General features: G+C 44.3%; 1 protein-coding gene across 2 annotated transcripts in view; it reads left to right on the top strand.

The window, feature by feature from the left end:
- The first annotated feature begins 18,608 nt into the window (after window positions 1-18,608).
- gpcpd1 (glycerophosphocholine phosphodiesterase 1) overlaps window positions 18,609-23,586 on the top strand; it is an 87,937-nt gene continuing 82,959 nt past the window's right edge. The window contains exons 1-3 of one of the 2 annotated variants that reach the window (XM_060917759.1): window positions 18,609-18,700; window positions 18,836-18,926; window positions 22,477-22,571. In XM_060917759.1, the coding sequence (XP_060773742.1) occupies window positions 22,523-22,571 (49 nt within the window). In that variant the 5' untranslated portion in view covers window positions 18,609-18,700; window positions 18,836-18,926; window positions 22,477-22,522. The remainder of the gene's footprint in view (window positions 18,701-18,835; window positions 18,927-22,476; window positions 22,572-23,586) is intronic. The other variant, XM_060917758.1, reaches the window with a different exon arrangement.

Raw genomic sequence — 23,586 nt, 5'->3', positions numbered from 1 at the left:
AGGAATATATCACATATCAGAAACAAACTTAAATTCATGTAGGGCTGTGATGGTTGTATGTTTGAACTGAAAAATGTTTTTGCAGTTACCCAAATTGGCGGCACGGTGGTGTAGTGGTTAGCGCTGTCGCCTCACAGCAAGAAGGTCCTGGGTTCGAGCCCCGGGGCCGGCGAGGGCCTTTCTGTGTGGAGTTTGCATGTTCTCCCCGTGTCCGCGTGGGTTTCCTCCGGGTGCTCCGGTTTCCCCCACAGTCCAAAGACATGCAGGTTAGGTTAACTGGTGACTCTAAATTGACCGTAGGTGTGAATGTGAGTGTGAATGGTTGTCTGTGTCTATGTGTCAGCCCTGTGATGACCTGGCGACTTGTCCAGAGTGTACCCCGCCTTTCGCCCGTAGTCAGCTGGGATAGGCTCCAGCTTGCCTGCGACCCTGTAGAAGGATAAAGCGGCTAGAGATAATGAGATGAGAATGAGATGAGTTACCCAAATTTGTTTCACAGCTCAAGGGTCCCTGGTTCAATCCTGAGCTCAGGTTACTGTCATGTTCTCCACATGTCCATATGACTCTCCTCTGGGTTCCCTGGAGGTACAATTCACATGAAAAAATTCACCCTCGGTGTGAATGAGTGTGTAAATCTGTGTGTGTCATCCTATCAAGGATACATTCCTGTGTTGCACACAGTCCTCCCAGGAACCTCCCAGGGTCAGCAACCTTCACCCTTAAAATAAAGATCCATCCATCCATAGCCTCTTATCCTGTGCAGGGTTACAGGCAAGATGGAGCCTATCCCAGCTGGCTATGGGCAAGAGGTGGGGTACACCCTGGACAAGTCGCCAAATCATCACAAGGCTGACACACAGAGACAAACAACCATTCACACCTATGGTCAATTTAGAGCCGCCAATTAACCTAACCTGCATGTCTTTGGACTGTGGGGGAAACCAGAGCACCTGGAGGAAACCCACGCAGACATGAGGAGAACATGCAAACTCCACACAGAAAGGCCCCCATCGGCCACTGGGCTCGAACCCAGAGTCCCTCTAGTGGCTGGGTGCAGAGTTCAGAAATATGCTGCAGCCAGCCACTAGAGGGACTCGGATATTTTGGTTGAAAGGCATACTTGCCAACCCCCAGATAATGAAAAGCAGTAGATTAGATTGTGTAATACAGTCATGCCCTTCTAGTGGGGTCCGGAGGCATGCTCCCCTGGAAAATTTTTTGGGGGAAAACAGTGTAAAATTGTTCACTCACTTGCATTCTGAGTGCCATATTTTAAAAACATTGATCAGGAAATTGGACCAACATACTTCACAAAATGCATGCTTCTTACCTTGCCTCGATGCTTTGATGCATGGATGATGTCACCTTGAACTTGTTGTCATAGCAAATCTTTTTTTTTCCTTCAGAGTTTTCATTGTTCGTGATCACCAGAGTTTGTTTGATTTTTACACATACTGGTGCAATTTGTTGGAACATGTGAGGTCATTATTGATTGGCTAGAACTATAATGAGAACCTATGGAATGGCGCAATAGAGCGATACAATTTAGATTCAACATCATTATCGTGCCTTCCATTGGCTCTCGGCTTCACGTAATATGGCTATTTGACACTGTATACTTATATCCCCTGTGCTGAAAACAGCTGAAGCAAAGTCAGAAGAGCAAATCCAATAGTGTTCACTAATTATTTTGTAATGCTGTACTTTTTAGAACTAAAAGCAGTAGGCAGTATTGACCTGTCAAAAGCGGTCGACTGGCGTGTGAATCTATATTTTTGGTAATTATGGAAAGGGGCCAGCTCACACTTCCCAGAATCCTCTGCGTCAAGCAGCAAGTCACCATTTTCTATGCAAGTGATATTCCAAAACCAATCTGCAACAATTTGGCAACATCCTAGGCCATAAATCTTAAATTGTAACATGACTTGAAAGATATTTTGTCAGAGTATCTTTAATATTTTAAATTCTGGAAAATGATCCAATATTACATATCTGTGAGTGGCAAAAGTATGTGAACCTTTGCTTTCAGTATCTAGTGTGGCCCTCTTGTGCAGCAATAACTGCAACTAAATGTTTCTGGTAACTGTTGATCAGTCCTGCACACCAGCTTGGAGGAATTTTAGCCCGTTCCTCCATACAGAACAGCTTCAACTCTGGGATGTTGGTGGGTTTCCTCACATGAACTGCTCGCTTCAGGTCCTTCCACAGCATTTCGATTAGATTAGGGTCAGGACTTTGACTTGGCCATTCCAAAACATAAACTTTACTCTTCTTTAACCATTCTTTGGTAGAACGACTTGTGTGCTTAGGGTCGTTGTCTTGCTGTATGGCCCACCTTCTCTTGAGATTCAGTTCATGGACAGATGTCCTGACATTTTCCTTTAGAATTCGCTGGTATAATTCAGAATTCATTGTTCCATCAATGATGGCAAGCCATCCTGGCCCAGATGCAGCAAAACAGGCCCAAACCATGATACTACCACCACCATGTTTCACAGATGGGATAAGGTTCTTATGCTGGAATGCAGTGTTTTCCTTTCTCCAAACATAACGCTTATCATTGAAACCAAAAAGTTCTATTTTGGTCTTATCCATCCACAAAACATTTTTCCAATAGCCTTCTGGCTTGGCCACGTGATCTTTAGCAGCGATGTTCTTTTTGAAGAGTAGTGGCTTTCTCCTTGCAACCCTGCCATGCACACCATTGTTGTTCAGTTCACTCATGAACATTAACATTAGCCAATGTGAGAGAGGCCTTCAGTTGCTTAGAAGTTACCCTGGGGTCCTTTGTGACCTCGCCGACTATTACACGTCTTGTTCTTGGAGTGATCTTTGTTGGTTGAATGCTCCTGGGGAGGGTAACAGTGGTCATGAATTTCCTCCATTTGTACACAATCTGTCTGACTGTGGATTGGTGGAGTCCAAACTCTTTAGAGATGGTTTTGTAACCTTTTCCAGCCTGATGAGCATCAATAACACTTTTTCTGAGGTCCTCAGAAATCTCCTTTGTTCGTGCCATGATACACTTCCACAAACATGTGTTGTGAGGATCAGACATTGATAGATCCCTGTTCTTTAAATAAAACAGGGTGCCCACTCACACCTGATTGTCATCCCACTGACTGAAAACACCTGACTCTAATTTCACCTTCAAATTAACTGCTAAACTTAGAGGTTCACATACTTTTGCCACTCACAGATATATAATATTGGATCATTTTCCTCAAAAAATAGATGACTGAGTGTAATATTTTTGTCTCATTTGTTTAACTGGGTTCTCTTTATCTACTTTTAGGACTTGTGCGAAAATCTGATGATGTTTTAGATCATATTTATGCAGAAATATAGAAAATTCTAAAGGGTTCACAAACTTTCAAGCACCACTGTACATGTTGATAATGATTTTATACCTAATATCTCTCATCTCTCAGATTTAGATTTTGAATCAGAATCATATGTTTGTGAAAGAGAGAATTCCAGTCAGAACCAGAATCACGTGTGTATGAGAAAGAGAAATAGAATTTGAACCAGAACCAGAAGGAAGATAATCATGAAAAAAAACTATTTTTACCTTTTTGGTGACCTTGAACTTGACCTGATGACCTTCAAAATGTTGGAGGTTCTATTTGAGACCAATGCCCATCCATCCTGAAAGTTTCATGAAGATTGGTCCAGCCCTTTTCCCGTAATGTTGCTAACAAAAAAAAAACAAAGAAACCCCACCGAAAACAATACCTCGTCCCCTGGTGGACTCCATCCTGGAATTGGACTCTGGGATGGGTGAACCAGCCCCTTTAACTTTTGAATCCCTGTTACCCAGAAACACTCACTGAACACTTTATTACCAGCACTATTCTAATACTGGTTAGGATCTCCCTTTGCTCTCATATCAGCCTCAATTCTTCATGACATGGATTCCACAAGATTTTGCAAACATTTCGTTGCGATTCTGTTCCATGTTGACATGATTGCTTTACCCAATTCCTGCAGATTTTTCAGGTGCACTTTCATGCTGTGAATCTCCTGCTCTTCCACATCTCAGAGGTCCATTCAGATCCATTTCACATCTCAAATTCAGATCCATTGACTGGGAAGGCCACTGAAAAACAAGGCTTTTTTATTGTTATTTCAACCATATACAGTTGGTACAGTACACAGTTAAAAGGAAATGTTTCTCCAGGACCATGGTGCTACATTAAACATCACAGGACTACAAATCTACATATAACAACATAAAGTGCACAAGTGCAGCGAGAGCAAACATTGCAGACAATAAACTACACACAGTATAAAGTGCAGACAACAAGGACAGTGCAGAAATGACAACTAGCACAGACAGACAGACAGTACACTGCCAATCAGTACCTGTTACTCTTAATGTGTGGAACGTTGAATGTGCATTTTGAGGTAGTATGTAGCTATATGTGTGTGGGTGCAGGGGCGCCGCCAGAAATTTTGGGCCCCATGAAAGATTAGAATTTTGGGCCCCCCAACTTTGCCCACCCTCGTCACAATTGCACTATTGTCATTATTTGACTTTTGATAGCCCATGGACCTTGAGTTTGTGACTTTGTTATTACATTTTATGTATTAACCTACCAGGGACTAGATGAAAACTGGTCAGTGACTACTTCTGGTGCATTTACAATCACAAATGAAAATTCAAGATTTTCCTTCTCCAAAGGGGGGTTCAGTGGTTTGGTAGGGTGGAGGTCCCCCTGAGGCTGAATCTGTGCATATTTAGGGCACCCCATTAGTTATGAAACTGGTTATTAGCACTAGTTATTAGCACCGGCATAACGTAATATTTCATCTTGTTTATCACACAAGTCAGTTCAGTTATTAAAATGGAAAAAATGTCACTGTACAAACTGTAAAAGTGTTCTCTTGATAGGCTAATCCAACCACGTTCATACTGTTCATTTACCATTCGCTAATATTTTGAACACACATGTGAGCGATAGCTACCTTTCTTTGGGAAAAACTGAGTGACCAGTTGCCTGCCTCTCCGGTCCCTCTCAGCTTTCAGCTGCCTTTCTTTACGTTTTTGACAGCCACTCTTCATATTTAGCGATCATAGACTGTACGCACTCCACTGCTGGCTGGCTGGCTGGCTGCTGCACCGCGACACAGCAGCAAGTAGCGTTGCACTGATCAGCACACAGATTCAACGCTTCACGCTTCTACCAGAACTGGACTGTACCATTTCACAAAAGGGGGAGGGTTAAATGACAATATGTTGAAGAACTCAAGAAATAGACAACCTTGTTCAATTAGCTCATTTTACCAGATGGAATATTGCATTGTTGTTATTTCAAAAGTCTTATTAAAATCATTAAAAGCATATTATCAGCCCCTTAAAGGGCCGTATGGCAGTGCTGGGCCCCTAGAATTGTTCTAACCTTTCCCCCCCGGCGGCACCCATGTGTGTGTGTGTGCGCTCATTACTCACTTGTGTGTGCATGTATGTGTTCACTGCTTCAGATGGGTTAAATGCAGAGGAGGAATTACACTGTGCTTGAGTGTACATGTGACAAATAAAGGCCTTGGTGGTGTAGTGGTTAGCACTGTCGCCTCACAGCAAGAAGGTTCTGGGTTCAAGTCCTGTGGCCAACGAGGGCCTTTCTGTGTGGGGTTTGCATGTCTGTGTGGGTGTCCTGCAGGTGCTCCAGTTCCTCCCCCCCTCCCCCAACTGCTCCCTGGGTGCTGGCCAATGAAGAAGAAGAACTTTATTCATCACACGCTTGTGAAATTCCTCTCTGCATTTAACCCATCGGAAGCAGTGAGCACACACACATACCCAGAGCAGTGGGCAACCATGCTAACAGCGCCCAGGGAGCAGTTAGGAGTTAGGTGCCTCGCTCAAGGGCACCTCAGCCCAAGACCATCCCATATTAACCTAACCACATGTCTTTGAACTGTGGGGGAAACCCACGCAGCCACAGGGAGAACATGCAAACTCCACACAGAAAGGCCCCAGCAGGCTGCTGGCTCGAACCCAGAACCTTCTTGCTGTGAGGCGACCGTGTATGTGTGTGTGTTCAGTGTTTCATCTCATCTCATCTCATTATCTCTAGCCGCTTTATCCTTCTACAGGGTCGCAGGCAAGCTGGAGCCTATCCCGGGTTAAATTCAGAGAGGAATTTCACAAGTGTACATCCATCCATCCATCATCTGTAGCCGCTTATCCTGTCCTACAGGGTCGCTGGCAAGCTGGAGCCTATCCCAGCTGACTATGGGCGAGAGGTGGGGTACACCCTGGACAAGTTGCCAGGTCATCACAGGGCTGACACAGAGAGAAAAACAACCATTCACACTCACATTCACACCTCCGGTCAATTTAGAGCTACCAATTAGCCTAACCTGCATGCCTTTGGACTGTGGGAGAAACCAGAGCACCCGGAGGAAACCCACACAGACACGGAGAGAGCATGCAAACTCCACAAAGAAAGGCCCCCGCAGGCCGCTGGACTCGAACCTTCTTGAACCTTCTTGCTGTGAGGTGACCGTGTATGTTTAAGTTCAAGTACAAAGTGTTTATTGTCATATGCAGAGTAAGGACATGTCCCCTTGCACAATGAAATTCTTAGTTTGCTGTCCACCATGAATGCCAATTACAAATAAATAAATAGGTGGAAGAAGTAATACAAAGTAAAGGCAATATCGTGCAAAAATAAAAGCAAAGAAAAGCAAAAAAAACCAATATAGTACAAAATAAAAGTAAATGTAGTGCAAAATAGGTTGTGTAATACAAAAATAAGGCAATGATCAGACGTAGCAGCAGAAGTGCAGTAATGTGCGAATGTGCAAATAATGTAACCAGATGTAAACAGTCAAGGAACAGCAGCAAGAGGGGAAGTAATGTGCAAACATGTGCAAACAATGTAACCAGATGTAAACAGTCAAGGAACAGCAGCAAGAGGGGCAGTAATTTGCAAACATGTGCAAACAGTGTAACCAGATGTAAACAGTCAAGGAACAGCAGCAAAAGGGGCAGTAATGTGCAAACGTGCAAACAATGTAACCAGATGTAAACAGTCAAGGAACAGCAGCAAAAGGGGCAGTAATGTGCAAATGTGCAAACAATGTAACCAGATGTAAACAGTCAAGGAACAGCAGCAAAAGGGGCAGTAATGTGCAAACATGTGCAAACGATGTAACCAGATGTAAACAGTCAAGGAACAGCAGCAAGAGGGCCAGTAATGTGCAAACGTGCAAACAATGTAACCAGATGTAAACAGTCAAGGAACAGCAGCAAGAGGGCCAGTAATGTGCAAACGTGCAAACAATGTAACCAGATGTAAACAGTCAAGGACAGTTTACAGGGAGGTAGTCCATGGTTATAGACTCCTGTCAGCTGTTCAGGAGTCTGATGGCGGTGGGAAAGAAAGAGTTCTTTAGTCTGACAGTCTTAGATTTCACAGTCACACTTCTGTACCTCCGGCCTGAGGGTAGAAGTGTGAACAGTCCGTGCTGGGGATGGGTGGGGTCTTTGAGGATGGGCCTGTGAACTCTGCGGTGGTAGATGCTCTGCAGAGAGGGCAGTGGAGTTTTGGTGATCCTCTCAGCAGTCTTCACCACCCTCTGCAGGTGTTTGCGGTCCATAGTTGCAGTACTGCTGTACCACACAGTGATGCAGGCAGCGCTACAGCTATGTGTGTGTGTGTTCACTGTTTCAGAGGTGGACAAAGTACCCAAGTTTATTACTTAAGTCAAAGTACAGATCCCACTGGTCAAATGTTACCGTGATACAAGTGAAAGTTGTCCAGTCAAATTTTTATTTAAGTTAAAGTACTGAAGTACTTGCTTTTAAAAATACTTAAGTATTAAAAGTACATTTTCTGTCAACGCATCATTGTATTATTGCCACAATGCTTACAAAACCTAATGCCTCTGAAGCAACCGACTGGATTTTCTGACGAGTTTGTAGAACCTGTAGAGCTGAAGCTCCACCTGACATGCTAGCAAACTCTTTTCAAACTCGAAATCATATTGGGTAGCTAACGTTACTAGAAAAGAAAGATTTCTACATTCTGTTTATTTAATTAAGATTATCCTAAAGTTAATGTTATTCAGGTTAGCGTAACTCTGTTTTTACATGCTAACTAATAGTGTCCAAGTTAACTAGCTATATGTTAACGTTAGCCGTGGACAAGGCTGTAGCAACCTGGTGGACAAATCATTTGACTAACCAGACTGCATAGCTACATTTGCAACGTTATCACTAGCTCTAAGAGCACAGACAACTTCATTGCAAGCTTTCTCTTGGAATAAAACATTTATATACCTCAATATGCTTCTGCAGGTTGGATGGCGAGTTTTTGAAGGCTGTGATGTGGTTCGTTTTAGGTAAACAAAACAAGCATTTAAAACAAAAGGAATCTTTAATCCTTTCTGAAAACTGAAACATGGGTTCTAGGTATGGCCACGGGTGCGTGCATTCTCCAGAAAAACTGCCTCCTTCCATTCTGCCATCAACTGATCATGTTCAAATAATACTGCTGAGAAACTGAACTTGATTTTATACAGTCTATGGATGTGACGTGACCCTAGTGATTACTGATAGGCTGTCTCAGTGTCACCTGCGAAAAAACCAATCACGCTTTTTAAAAAAAAAGAAGAAAAAACATCCACTTTCAAAGCTGCTTCATAGGAATGAGTAACGAGGACCTTGATAGAAATGTAGTGGAGTGAAAAGTATGATATTTGTCTTTCAAATGTAGTGAAGTTAAAGTCATAAGTATCCAAAAAAATAATACTCAAGTAAAGTACAGATACTCAAAAAGTGTACTTAAGTACACTTGGGGTGGCATGGTGGTGTAAGTGGTTAGCATGGTCCCCTCACAGCAAGAAGGTTCTGGGTTTGAGCCCAGCGGCCGCCGCCGGCCTTTTTGTGTGGAGTCTGTGTGGGTTTCCTCCAGGTGCTCTGGTTTCCCCGACAGTCCAAAGACATGCGGTTAGGTTAATATGGGATGGCCTTGAATGAGGTGCTGCTCCCCGGGCGCTGTTAGCATGGCTGCCCACTGCTCTGGGTATGTGTGTGTGCTCATTGCTCACATGTGTGTGTTCAGATGGGTTAAATGCAGAGAGGAATTTCACAAGTGTGTGATGAATAAAGTTGTGCTTTCTTTTCTTTCAAGTACAGTACTCAAGTAAATCTACTTCATTACTGTCCACCTCTGACTGTTTCAGATGGGTTACAGGGGCGTAGCTAGGATTTTTCAAAGGGGGGGTCATACACTGACTGGCAGCCTGAGTACATTCATCTCATCTCATCTCTCATTATCTCTAGCCGCTTTATCCTTCTACAGGGTTGCAGGCAAGCTGGAGCCTATCCCAGCTGACTACGGGTGAAAGGCGGGGTACACCCTGGACAAGTCGCCAGGTCATCACAGGGCTGACACATAGACACAGACAACCATTCACACTCACATTCACACCTACGGTCAATTTAGAGTCACCAGTTAACCTAACCTGCATGTCTTTGGACTGTGGGGGAAACCGGAGCACCCGGAGGAAACCCACGCGGACACGGGGAGAACATGCAAACTCCGCACAGAAAGGCCCTCGCCGGCCACGGGGCTTGAACCCGGACCTTCTTGCTGTGAGGCGACAGCGCTAACCACTACACCACCGTGCCGCCTCCTGAGTACATTATGTCACAAAAAATAATTACCATTGCTAGTTTTAGGTAGCTTAGAAACTGGCTCTTCCATTATTGCTGCTTCTTCCACGTTTTCTTGATGTTGTGTTCTAGAAATGGCAAATTAAAACTTAGCTTCGAAGCCACAAAATGCAACTTTGACTGGAAAAAATATATAATAAATTGCTTACCTCTCTTCACGTTGAAAGAAGAAGGAAAGTTTTGCTTGTTTTGACATGGCGAATTATTAACACAAAAGGAAATACTTGTAATTCACAACTAAAAAGACTGCAGCTACACTGGCAGCTTGACCATGCTTTCTTGTGCGATCATGTTGCACTTGCGCAGAACTGTGTCAGTCCTGCGTGCCTTGGCTCGTGCATCTGAAGGCGCACCTCCTGCGCGTGCACCGTTAACAAAGAACACCTGTCTTTAATCAATGAACTATGTTTGGGCTATTTAAGGACTGCGCCCATGCAAGGATGATGCGAAGTATTACGCCGCATCTAGTGTGCCTTACTGTGCCTTGTTCCCTGTCCCTGTTCTTGTTGACCTACTGGTTTTTCGACTCCTGTTTCTCGTCCCTTGATCTTGTATAGTTATGTTAAATAATACACAGTGCGATATGGGGTCATGGGCACCCCAGGACCCCCCTCCCCAGCTACACCCCTGGTTAAATTCAGAGAGGAATTTCACAAGTGTACGTCCATCCATTATCTGCAGCCGCTTATCCTGTCCTACAGGGTCGCAGGCAAGCTGGAGCCTATCCCAGCTGACTATGGGCGAGAGGTGGGGTACACCCTGGACAAGTCGCCAGGTCATCACAGGGCTGACACAAAGACACAGACAACCATTCACACCTACAGTCAATTTAGAGCCACCAATTAGCCTAACCTGCATGCCTTTGGACTGTGGGGGGAAACGGAGCACCCGGAGGAAACCCACGCAGACACGGGGAGAACATGCAAACTCCACACAGAAAGGCCCTCATCGGCCGCTGGGCTCGAACCCAGAACCTTCTTGCTGTGAGGCAACAGTGCTAACCACTACACCACCGTGCCACCACAATATTATAATCATATATATATATATATATATATATATATATATATATATATATATATATATATATATATATATATATATATATATAAATCTCCTTCTCAACCCCGGCGGGGGGTGGTATCCATGTCATCCTCAAGCTCGGGTCCTCTACCAGAGGCCTGGGAGTTTGAGGGTTCTGCGCAGTATCTTCGATGTTCCTAGTACTGCACTCTTTTGGACTGAGGCTTCAGATGTTGTTCCTGGGATTTGCTGGAGCCACTCTCCCAGTTTGGGGGTTACTGCCCCAAGTGCCCCCACTACCACGGGGACCACGCAACCCTTGACCTTCCACATCTGTTCCAGCTGCTCTTTCAACCCTTGATACTTCTCAAGTTTCTCATGTTCCTTCTTCTTGATGTTGGCATCAGCTGGGATCACCACATCTATCACCACCACCCTCTTCTGCTCTTTGTCCACCACCACTATGTCCGGTTGGTTAGCCAGGATCTGTTTGTCAGTCTGGAAGCTGAAGTCCCACAGAACCTTGGCCCTGTTGTTCTCAGCCACCTTCTGTGGTATGGCCCATTGGGACTTGGGTACTTCTATTCCATACTGGTTGCAGATGTTCCTGTATACTATCCCAGCCACTTGGTTGTGCCTCTCCATGTACGCTGATCCAGCTAGCATCTTACACCCTGCTACTATGTGCTGGACTGTTTCAGGGGCTTCTTTGCACAGTCTGCATCTTGGGTCTGATCTACTCTGGTAGATCCTGGCCTCTATGGCTCTTGTGCTTATGGCCTGTTCTTGTGCTGCCATGATTAGTGCCTCTGTGCTGTCTGTCAGTCCTGCATTATCCAGCCACTGGTAGGATTTCTTGATATCAGCCACTTCCTCTATCTGACGGTGGTACATGCCATGTAGGGGTTTGTCTCTCCAGGTTGTCTGTTCCTCCTCCTCCTCTGCACTCTCATCAGGGTTCTGCTGCCTGAGACATTCACTTAGCAGTTCATCCTTTGGGGCCATCTTTCTGATGTATTCTCGGATTTTCGATGTTTCATCCTGGACCGTGGTCTTGACGCTCACTAGCCCTCAGCCTCCCTCTTTCCGCTTAGTGTATAGTCTCAGGGTGCTGGACTTGGGGTGGAACCCTCCATGCATGGTGAGGAGCTTTCTAGTCTTGATATCTGTGGCTTCTATCTCCTCCTTTGGCCAGTTTATGATACCAGCGGGGTATCTGATGACTGGTAGTGCATACATGTTGATGGCTCGGACCTTGTTCTTACCATTCAGCTGACTTTTCAGGACCTGCCTTACTCTCTGGAGGTATTTGGCTGTGGTTGACTTCCTTGTGGCCTCTTCATGGTTTCCATTAGCCTGTGGAATGCCAAGGTACTTGTAGCTGTCTTGGATATCACCTATGTTGCCCTCTGGTAGGTCAATCCCCTCAGTCCGGATCATCTTGCCTCTCTTTGAGACCATCCGGCCACACTTGTCCAATCCGAATGACATCCCTATGTCATCGCTGTAGATCCGGGTGGTGTGGATCAGCGAGTCTATTTCTCGCTCGTTCCTGGCATACAGCTTGATGTCATCCATGTACAGCAGGTGGCTGATTGTTGCCCCACTACGGAATCGGTACCCGTAGCCACTCTTCGTGATGATCTGACTGAGGGGGTTCAGGCCTATGCAGAACAGCAGTGGTGATAGCGCATCTCCTTGGTATATGCCGCACTTGATGTTGACTTTGGCAATGGGTTTTGAGTTGGCCTCTAGGGTTGTCTTCCACATTTCCATTGAGTTCTGGATGAAGGTCTTTAGGTTCCTGTTGATCTTATACAGTTCCAGACATTCCAGTATCCATGTGTGTGGCATTGAGTCGTAGGCTTTCTTGTAGTCAATCCAGGCAGTGCACAGGTTGGTCTGTCTCTTCTTACAGTCTCGGGCGACTGTTCTATCGACCAGTAGCTGGTGCTTGGCTCCTCTGGTGTTACTGCCAATTCCTTTCTGTGCGTCGCTCATGTATTGAGCCACATGCTTACTCATTTTTGCCGCTATGATGCCTGACAGGGCCTTCCATGTTGTGCAGAGACAGGTAATTGGCCGGTAGTTGGATGGGATGGGTCCCTTATGGGGGTCCTTCATGATTAGGACTGTCCTGCCTTGGGTTAGCCATTCTGGGTGGGTTCCATCCCTCAGCAGCTGGTTCATCTGTGCTGCTAGGCGTTCATGGAGTGCAGTTAGCTTCTTCAGCCAGTACGTATGGATCATATCGGGGCCTGGTGCTGTCCAGCTCTTCATCTTTGACACTCTTTCTTGGACGTCTGCCATTGAGATGGTTACTGGTTCTTGTTCTGGGAGGTTGCTGTGGTCAGCTCTTAGGTCCACTAACCATTGGGCATCGGTGTTGTGTGATGCCTTTCTTTCCCATATGTCTTTCCAGTATTTTTCCACCTCAGCTCTTGGTGGGTCTGACCGGTTGTTGTTCCCCTGCCACTGAGAGTACACCTTGGCTGGTTCAGTGGAGAACAGCTTGTTTATTCTCCTGGCCTCTCCCTCCTTGGTGTATCTCTTCAACCGGGTGGCCAGAGCTGTTAGTCGCTGTTTGGCAGTTTCGAGTGCCTCTGGTATGGAGAGTGAGTTGTACTTCCTGGGTGCCCCTTTATTCACCATGTTCCCTTTCTGTAGTTCAGCTAGCTGGCTAACTTCTCTCCGTGCTGCCTTTATCTTGGCCTCTAATCGTCTCTTCCATGGTGGATACTGTTTGTTATGTCCCAAGCCCACCTTGTGTCCAAGCATTTACATGATTACTGTTGCTGTACTGTGTATCAGCTTGTTGGTCTCAGTGATGGTTCTTGTGGAGATTGTCTTCAGAGCAGCATTCACATCTACTAGTAGATCTTCTGAAGGTACTTGGCAAGTCAGCTTCGGTATTCGTCGGGGGCTCCAGGTTTCCAGTTGGGTCACGATCTTCCTTCTCAGGTCAGCAGCTCTTGTGTTGAGGCTGTTAGTTGTTGGGGCTTGGTACCCAATCTCTGGTTGTGGGGATGATGACATCTCCCTGCTGACCTGTCTTCCTGGCTCCCCCTTGCCGTAGCATCGTTGTTGTATTTCATTAATCTCTAGTTGTGATAGTAGATTTCGATTACGGATGTTGGAACACTGGGCTAATAGCTGTTTCTTTGTTAGCCTTGATTGTGGGTTTCGAAGTATCCAATGGTCCCACATTCGCTGCACGTATCCCCTCTCTCTGGGATTGCTTGTATAGTAGCATTCCAGCAAATCCGTATTTTCTGTCCTCCTCCATTGATGTCTTGTTCCAGTAGCCCATTTCTCATCAGTTTGCCCTGGTTCCCTAGCAACTGACGCAGACCTTGTTGACCCGGGCGACGTCTGAGCCGGTATGACTCTATCATTTATGTCTTCACTCATTCCTGAGGAAGGCTGATATATCATGAGGGGTTTTTGCCTAAGAACCCTTACTGGATGATGTTTTGCCCCGACCGGGATTCGAACCCCGACCTCCTGCGTCGTAGTCAGTGAGCGTTACCACTGTACTATCCAGCTGATTATATATATGTATATATAAATCTATTATATAAATTTTTTCAATAGCCGCATAAGAATATTAGAAAAGCCCTCACTGTAATTTTTCTAACATTTTTTTTTATACTAGATTGTCACCTCAGCCTCATTAGGGTTTCTATAACCTTGTATGGACTTCCTGTGGTTTGGGCACAGAAACCCAGTCTGTCAGAGTGTGTGCGGGAGAGGTGGATGAAAGTGCAGATATGTTAAATAATATACAGTGCGATATGGAGTCATGGGCACCCCAGGACCCCCCTCCCCAACTACACCCCTGGTTAAATTCAGAGAAGAATTTCACAAGTGTACGTCCATCCATTATCTGCAGCCACTTTATCCTGTCCTACAAGGTCGCAGGCAAGCTGGAGCCTATCCCAGCTGACTATGGGCGAGAGGTGGGGTACACCCTGGACAAGTCGCCAGGTCATCACAGGGCTGACACATAGACACAGACAACCATTCACACTCACATTCACACCTACAGTCAATTTAGAGTCACCAGTTAATCTAACCTGCATGTCTTTGGACTGTGGAGGAAACCGGAGCACCCGGAGGAAACCCACGCGGACACGGGGAGAACATGCAAACTCCCCACAGAAAGGCCCTCTCTGGCCACGGGGGTCGAACCCGGACCTTCTTGCTGTGAGGCGACAGCGCTAACCACTACACCACTGTGCCGCCCCTTTTACAAGTGTATGTCCATCCATTATCTGCAGCCGCTTTATCCTGTCCTACAAGGTCACAGGCAAGCTGGAGCCTATCCCAGCTGACTATGGGCGAAAGGCGGGGTACACCCTGGACAAGTCGCCAGGTCATCACAGGGCTGACACATAGACACAGACATGGGCGCCGCCGGGGGGGAAAGGTTAAAACAATTCTAGGGGCCCAGCACTGCCATGGGGCCCTTTAAGGGGCTGATGATATGCTTTTAATGATTTTAATAAGACTTTTGAAATAACAACAATGCAATATTCCATCTGGTAAAATGAGCTAATTGAACAAGGTTGTCTATTTCTTGAGTTCTTCAACATATTGTCATTTAACCCTCCCCCTTTTGCGAAATGGTACAGTCCAGTTCTGGTAGAAGCTCGATGCGTTAAATCTGTGTGCTGATCAGTGCAACGCTACTTGCTGCTGTGTCGCGGTGCAGCAGCCAGCCAGCCAGCAGTGCGGTGCGTACAGTCTATGATCGCTAAATATGAAGAGTGGCTGTCAAAAACGTAAAGAAAGGCAGCTGAAAGCTGAGAGGGACCGGAGAGGCAGGCAACTGGTCACTCAGTTTTTCCCAAAGAAAGGTAGCTATCGCTCACATGTGTGTTCAAAATATTAGCGAATGGTAAATGAACAGTATGAACGTGGTTGGATTAGCCTATCAAGAGAACACTTTTACAGTTTGTACAGTGACATTTTTTCCATTTTAATAACTGAACTGACGTGTGATAAGATGAAATATTACGTTATGCTGGTGCTAATAACTAGTGCTAATAACCAGTTTCATAACTAATGGGGTGCCCTAAATATGCACAGATTCAGCCTCAGGGGGACCTCCGCCCTACCAAACCACTGAACCCCCCTTTGGAGAAGGAGGTAAGCAGCAATACAACCCATAAATGCTTTAGGATTGAAGTTTTTAATGAGCGAGCGCCATATACAGTTTGCTAGATTAAAGTGTTGCTAATAAACTTTTTCTATGATTTATTAGCAGTCACATCACACATTTCACTACCAATTGTCCTAGCACAAGAAGGCATGTGGCAAAATCTTGAATTTTCATTTGTGATTGTAAATGCACCAGAATTAGTCACTGACCAGTTTTCATCTAGTCCCTGGTAGGTTAATACATAAAATGTAATAAAGTCACAAACTCAAGGTCCATGGGCTATCAAAAGTCAAATAATGACAATAGTGCAATTGTGATGAGGGTGGGCAAAGTTGGGGGGGCCCAAAATTCTAATCTTTCATGGGGCCCAAAATTTCTGGCGGCGCCCCTGGACACAGACAACCATTCACACTCACATTCACACCTACGGTCAATTTAGAGCCACCAATTAGCCTAACCTGCATGCCTTTGGCCTGTGGGAGAAACCAGAGCACCTGGAGGAAACCCCAACAGACACAGGGAGAACATGCAAACTCCATACAGAAAGGCCCTCATCGAACCCTTCTTGCTGTGAGGCGACAGTGCCACGGGCGCAGATAGAGGGGGGGACGGGGGGGATTCGTCCCACCCAGATTTAAATTCACCTCGTTCGGTCCCCCCCACTCATAGGGAGGAAAAAACGTCTATGCTGTCTTTCTTTGCATAAGGCAAACCTCACGGAAAAATCAAAAGACTAATTACCATTTGGTTTATTGAGGTGCACAGCAGTACAGACGTAGTTGCAACTGCGCAGACTGCACAGGTTGCGAGCTCGAGCTTGGTTGCTATGGTTACCCACAACAAGTTTGACAGGCATATCAGGGACAGCTCCTCCTAGTTCAGGACCCCAACACGGCATGATGAAGGGTGCCAAAAGGCAGAAAACGATTGCATCGTTTTTTTTAAAAAAAAAAACGACTGTAAGTAAACTGTGCCTTACTTTATCATATCACCTTGCAATTTTTTGATAGTCTGTTCAAAGTAATGTCGTAGTGAAAGTAAAATCGTACGGAGTAGAGATGCCTTTCTGGTAGCCTCCTTCTTTCGATGGTAGCCTGTAGATACAGTGCTCAGAAGGCAGTTTTAATGTTTAATTTGGCGTTCCCTGCCATAATTTCAGCGAGCATATTGTTTCATAAGGAAACTTTGCGAAGGGTTGTTGACTGACTGACGCTCACGCAACACACAGGCATAGTTAGAAAGTCAGGATGCACTGGTTTACACTTTACACACACACACGTAGCCCAGCCTCTCGCTATGTTTAACAGTTGGAATTTAGCGGTTTTAAAACTAGTTTTGCAGTTTTGCAATTTCTGTGCGTGATGATAATGTGCAAAATTTGGATTTCCATAGGCTATGTTAAAATGTTATCATTGTCCTGGCCTGCAGGTAGTTCCTGGTGATGGCAGTGAGGGAGGTGAAATAACATGTATACACACTACCGTTCAAAAGTTTGGGGTCACCCAGACAATTTTGTGTTTTCCATGAAAAGTCACACTTTTATTTACCACCATAAGTTGTAAAATGAATAGAAAATATAGTCAAGACATTTTTCTGGCCATTTTGAGCATTTAATCGACCCCACAAATGTGATGCTCCAGAAACTCAATCTGCTCAAAGGAAGGTCAGTTTTATAGCTTCTCTAAAGAGCTAAACTGTTTTCAGCTGTGCTAACATGATCGTACAAGGGTTTTCTAATCATCCATTAGCCTTCTGAGGCAATGAGCAAACACATTGTACCATTAGAACACTAGAGTGATAGTTGCTGGAAATGGGTCTCTATACACCTATGGAGATATTGCACCAAAAACCAGACATTTGCAGCTAGAATAGTCATTTACCACATTAGCAATGTATAGAGTGGATTTCTGATTAATTTAAAGTGATCTTCATTGAAAAGAACAGTGCTTTTCTTTCAAAAATAAGGACATTTCAAAGTGACCCCAAACTTTTGAACGGTAGTATATATAGATAGATAGATAGATAGATAGATAGATAGATAGGGCGGCACGGTGGTGTAGTGGTTAGCGCTGTCGCCTCACAGCAAGAAGGTCCTGGGTTCGAGCCCCGGGGCCGGCGAGGGCCCTTCTGTGTGGAGTTTGCATGTTCTCCCCGTGTCCGCATGGGTTTCCTCCGGGTGCTCCGGTTTCCCCGACAGTCCAAAGACATGCAGGTTAGGTTAACTGGTGACTCTAAATTGACCGTAGGTGTGAATGTGAGTGTGAATGGTTGTCTGTGTCTATATGTCAGCCCTGTGATGACCTGGCGACTTGTCCAGGGTGTACCCCGCCTTTCGCCCGTAGTCAGCTGGGATAGGCTCCAGCTTGCCTGCGACCCTGTAGAAGGATAAAGCGGCTAGAGATAATGAGATGAGAATGATATATATATATATATATATATATATACAAAATGGAATCGTTTGCTGACAGCTCAGTCCCCCCAGTTCAAAAATCCTATCTGCGCCCCTGGACAGTGCTAACCACTACACCACCTGCATAAAGTAGTTCTTCTGCAGTCTGTATTAACACCAGCCTCCGATAGAGGGCAGGTTTGTACCCTGAACCTGAAGCCTTGAACCGGCTCAGCTGGACCAGCGGGGTGAAGAGAGGGAAAGTACTTTGTTTACCAACGTGGCTTCCATTTATGGATATGTAGGCGGGGCTACATTTATCTCGAGTTTCTCTCCGCATTGGGGCGTGGCTTAGGCAGTGCAGCACGCTGCAGGCAGGATGATTATTAAACAAATGGACGGTGTAGGCTGGCTGTGAATATTTGATATTTCGTCTAAGGTAAATTGTCACACTTTTTTTTATTTATTTATTTTTTAAAACCATTTTGTATTTGCCCTAGCAGGTTTGCTGGTGTTAGAAACTTAGCTTTGAGCTCGTTGCTAGCTAATCGCACTGATATTCTTCTCAACAAAGAACCGGTTGAGACCGGTTTCTGTAGCTGCCTAGTGGTACCCTGTTAGAACGTGGTGTTGTTTCTTCTTCTTCTTCTCCTCACATATTCAAGGTAAACGATTTTGTTTTCATTTTTGCAAATATTAATGTTGGGTAATTATTTCGGCTTCGTAATAACCGTTAGTTTATTTCAGAGCTAGCTTGTTAGCAGTGTGAGCTCTGCAGTGTTGATAACCACCTCAGCATCAAACGGGCAGAAACTCTGGTCTGATTTATAGCCTGTTTTTACCTCAGGGTTTATTTTATAATATAAAAAAAAACACTTCGAATAAGGCAGTTAATACTTCACTACAATACACCACAGCACAGAATTATCGAATTCTATCCACATTACAGAATTTTATCAGAATTACATTTAGTTCTTAGTGGTACACACCTGCCACTAACTTGTACATATTAAACACACACAGTTTAGATTACGGCTTGTTTTACAAGCTAAAAATCACATTTTACACTACCGTTCAAAAGTTTGGGGTCACTTTGAAATGTCCTTATTTTTGAAAGAAAAGCACTGTTCTTTTCAATGAAGATCATTTTAAACTAATCAGAAATCCACTCTATACATTGCTAATGTGGTAAATGACTATTCTAGCTGGTTTTTGGTGCAATATCTACATAGGCCCATTTCCAGCAACTCTCACTCCAGTGTTCTAATGGTACAATGTGTTTGCTCATTGCCTCAGAAGGCTAATGGATGATTAGAAAACCCTTGTACAATCATGTTAGCACAGCTGAAAACAGTTTAGCTCTTTAGAGATGCTATAAAACTGACCTTCCTTTAGTTTGAGCAGATTGAGTTTCTGGAGCATCACATTTGTGGGGTCGATTACATGCTCAAAATGGCCAGAAAAATGTCTTGACTATATTTTCTATTCATTTTACAACTTATGGTGGTAAATAAAAGTGTGACACTTCATGGAAAACACAAAATTGCCTGGGTGACCCCAAACTTTTGAACGGTAGTGTAACACTTATCTTCAATATCAAAAGGCTTGACTAAATAAACTTGGTTGTTTATTGTAGCCCTGTGATCGCTCTATTTACCGTGCAAAAAAAAAAAAATTGGTGATAATGTTATTTTTGGTGAATGTATGGCAATATATGTCATATTTAGCAAAATTACTCGTGTCATTTAGAAAAAGTGCTTTTTTTTTACCACATTTTATAATATAAAAAAAACACCTCGAATAAGGCAGTTAATACTTCACTACAATACACCACAGCACAGAATTATCGAATTCTATCCACATTACAGAATTTTATCAGAATTACATTTAGTTCTCAGTGGTACACACCTGCCACTAACTTGTACATATTAAACACACACAGTTTAGATTATGGCTTGTTTTACAAGCTAAAAATCACATTTTACACTACCGTTCAAAAGTTTGGGGTCACTTTGAAATGTCCTTATTTTTGAAAGAAAAGCACTGTTCTTTTCAATGAAGATCATTTTAAACTAATCAGAAATACACTCTATACATTGCTAATGTGGTAAATGACTATTCTAGCTGGTTTTTGGTGCAATATCTACATAGGCCCATTTCCAGCAACTATCACTCCAGTGTTCTAATGGTACAGTGTGTTTGCTCATTGCCTCAGAAGGCTAATGGATGATTAGAAAACCCTTGTACAATCATGTTAGCACAGCTGAAAACAGTTTAGCTCTTTAGAGAAGCTATAAAACTGACCTTCCTTTGAGCAGATTGAGTTTCTGGAGCATCACATTTGTGGGGTCGATTAAATGCTCAAAATGGCCAGAAAAATGTCTTGACTATATTTTCTATTCATTTTACAACTTATGGTGGTAAATAAAAGTGTGACTTTTCATGGAAAACACAAAATTGCCTGGGTGACCCCAAACTTTTGAACAGTAGTGTAACACTTATCTTCAATATCAAAAGGCTTGACTAAATAAACTTGGTTGTTTATTGTAGCCCTGTGATAGCTCTATTTACCATGCAAAAAAAAAAAATTGGTGATAACGTTATTTTTGGTGAATGTATGGCAGTATATGTCATATTTAGCAAAATTACTCGTGTCATTCAGAAAAAGTGCTTTTTTGACCACAGGTAGCTCCAAAAGGGATGCACTTAAATCATTCTTTGTACCATAAAACAAATATTTGGAGGCGGCACGGTGGTGTAGTGGTTAGCGCTGTTGCCTCACAGCAGGAAGGTCTGGGTTCGAGCCCCGTGGCCGGCGAGGGCCTTTCTGTGTGGAGTTTGCATGTTCTCCCCGTGTCCGCGTGGGTTTCCTCCGGGTGCTCCGTTTTCCCCCACAGTCCAAAGACATGCAGGTTAGGCTAACTGGTGACTCTAAATTGACCGTAGGTGTGAATGTGAGGTGGTGTTTACATTAGACCGTATCGTTTTCGTTGCGGATGCACTGTCCGTGCACATTAAAACGCCGGGAAACGACTCCACAGGCGGAACAATTTGAATCCGCCAGGGCCCACGTATTCAACCCAGTACGTATCTGATCCGGTGCTGTGTAAAGGAACGAGGATACGCAGTGCTGAGCTCTAGCTGACGTCGTCATTGGACAACGTCACTGTGACATCCACCTTCCTGATTCGCTGGCGTTGGTCATGCCACGTTGGTCATGTGACGCGACTGTTGAAAAATGGCGCGGACTTCACTTCCTGCTATTTGTCGACGGAAATACAGCATGGAAAACATGTCCCCATATTTTGTTTGGACACTTTCCCAGTCCACAGCCTGAGCCGACACCGTTGTTTTATAATCCAATGTTACGTTTAGTAACAATTGGACCTCGTCGTCCGTCCATGAAAAAATGGTCTTTAGGCTTGCCATCCTTCCACTTGCAAGTGGTGAGTGACTTGCGCATGCCCGATATGCACTGGGATCATGTGACGTGCCGTCTAATTAGTCATGTGATTAGCGTATCCGTGTATTGGCATTGCTGTGTGCACGGGGAACGGTTTTGTTGCGGGCACAGAAATTTTGTGTGTGTACGCGAATCGTTTTAAAAACGTTAATCTGATGATCCGCTGATTCGAAATAATGTAAACAGGGCCTGTGTCAGCCCTGTGATGACCTGGCGACTTGTCCAGGGTGTACCCCGCCTTTCGCCCGTAGTCAGCTGGGATAGGCTCCAGCTTGCCTGTGACCCTGTAGAAGGATAAAGCAGCTAGAGATGATGAGATGAGATATCTAAAATGATTATTTTCATCCTAAAATGTGGTCAAGATATTGGGACATAAATATTAGAGACAACTAACACAAAGCTTACAGCCTTGTATTTAAAAGCACTATGGAAGTAGTGGATTCTGAATTGTCAAAAAAAATGTCCTCTCCGAGAATCACTTAATTTGTTTCTCCCAGCCCTGCTTAAAGCTACACTTAATCTTCTTTATCTTATAGCAGATTACACAAAACTACCATACACACGTCAAAAAATTACCTGAAATCTGTTCTTTAACTTGTCCTTCACTTAAAAACTGGTACGAGAACCAGTTTGAATCAATTTGAATTTTGGACCCCTGTGACAAACTTTGTACCCTGATTGTAAAACAACCCTTATATTTTCTTTACACTGAGCTCAGTATTTGTTTTTTGTTTCTTTGTTTTATTTTTCAGGTGTTTCTTTCTGTCCCCTTCCATTATCTGTATCCCAGTAACAGCCATGGACTGTATTCAGGTGACCCTTACTGTCAGAGGAACTACATCATTTGGTAAGTGAGATATTTTGTGAATAAATCTTGGTCATAATTAAGCCATAAAATCTTATCATACACACAGTTTCAGGAGGAAGTGGTGTGGCGTTCCGTTGTGAATTTTTTTGGTCTCTTAAAGGGCGCATCTTGGGTAAATTCAGGAGCAAGATCAATGTAATTCTCCTATTTTATATTAAACTTTGGTCATTTTGTGCAATTTTTTTTTTACCTTGTGCAATTTCAGTTGAAATCAAGTAATTTGAGGTGAATTGGTCCGTCTCTGAAAAAACTTGGCATTTGGATTTCCTGGCAAGCGTTGATTTTCGTGACGTCGCGTGCGGGACGCCTCCTTCTGAATCCTACATCAGCGCTGGTTTGTTTATGAGAAAACGACCTGGTGGTTTTCTGCAAATTTCTTCAATGTTATCGCGTAATTATTAAAATGGTTAACAGATGTATCGTAGGAGGATGGGATTAGTACTCACTGTTTCCCAAAAGACTGGGCAGTGAGAGAGAAATGGGAGCGCTTGGTCTACACAGGCTGTGCACTGATGCCCCTTTTCCACCAAAGCAGTTCCAGGGCTGGTTCAGGGCCAGTGCTTAGTTTGGAACCGGGTTTTCTGTTTCCACTGAACAAAGAACTGGCTCTGGGCCAGAAAAACCGGTTCCAGGCTAGCACCAACTCTCTGCTGGGCCAGAGGAAAGAACCGCTTATGTCAGCGGGGGGGGGGTGTCAAGACCAACAACAATAACAAGACCGCGAAAGATCCCCATTTTTAAGCGACGAGAGGCAGCAGCTGTACAAACACGAAGTCATCCATTATTATTGTTGTTGTTGCTGCTGCCAGTTCAGTGCTTCCATGTTGTTTTTGCTTCGATATTCGTGCCAAGGTTTATGCAAACGTAGCGACGTATAGGGTGTTCACACGGCACATATTTGCATCGATGCTGCACCGATGTATTTTCTTGCGATATATCTTACACCGGTGTAAATTTTGCGCAGCGTTCACACGTCACAACCCTGCTTACTAGA

This window comes from Neoarius graeffei, chromosome 3 (genome assembly GCF_027579695.1).
Source record: "Neoarius graeffei isolate fNeoGra1 chromosome 3, fNeoGra1.pri, whole genome shotgun sequence".
In the NCBI taxonomy this organism is placed as follows: domain Eukaryota; kingdom Metazoa; phylum Chordata; class Actinopteri; order Siluriformes; family Ariidae; genus Neoarius; species Neoarius graeffei.
The sequence above is the reverse complement of the archived record's forward strand: the minus strand, read 5'-3'. Positions and strand labels throughout refer to the sequence as shown.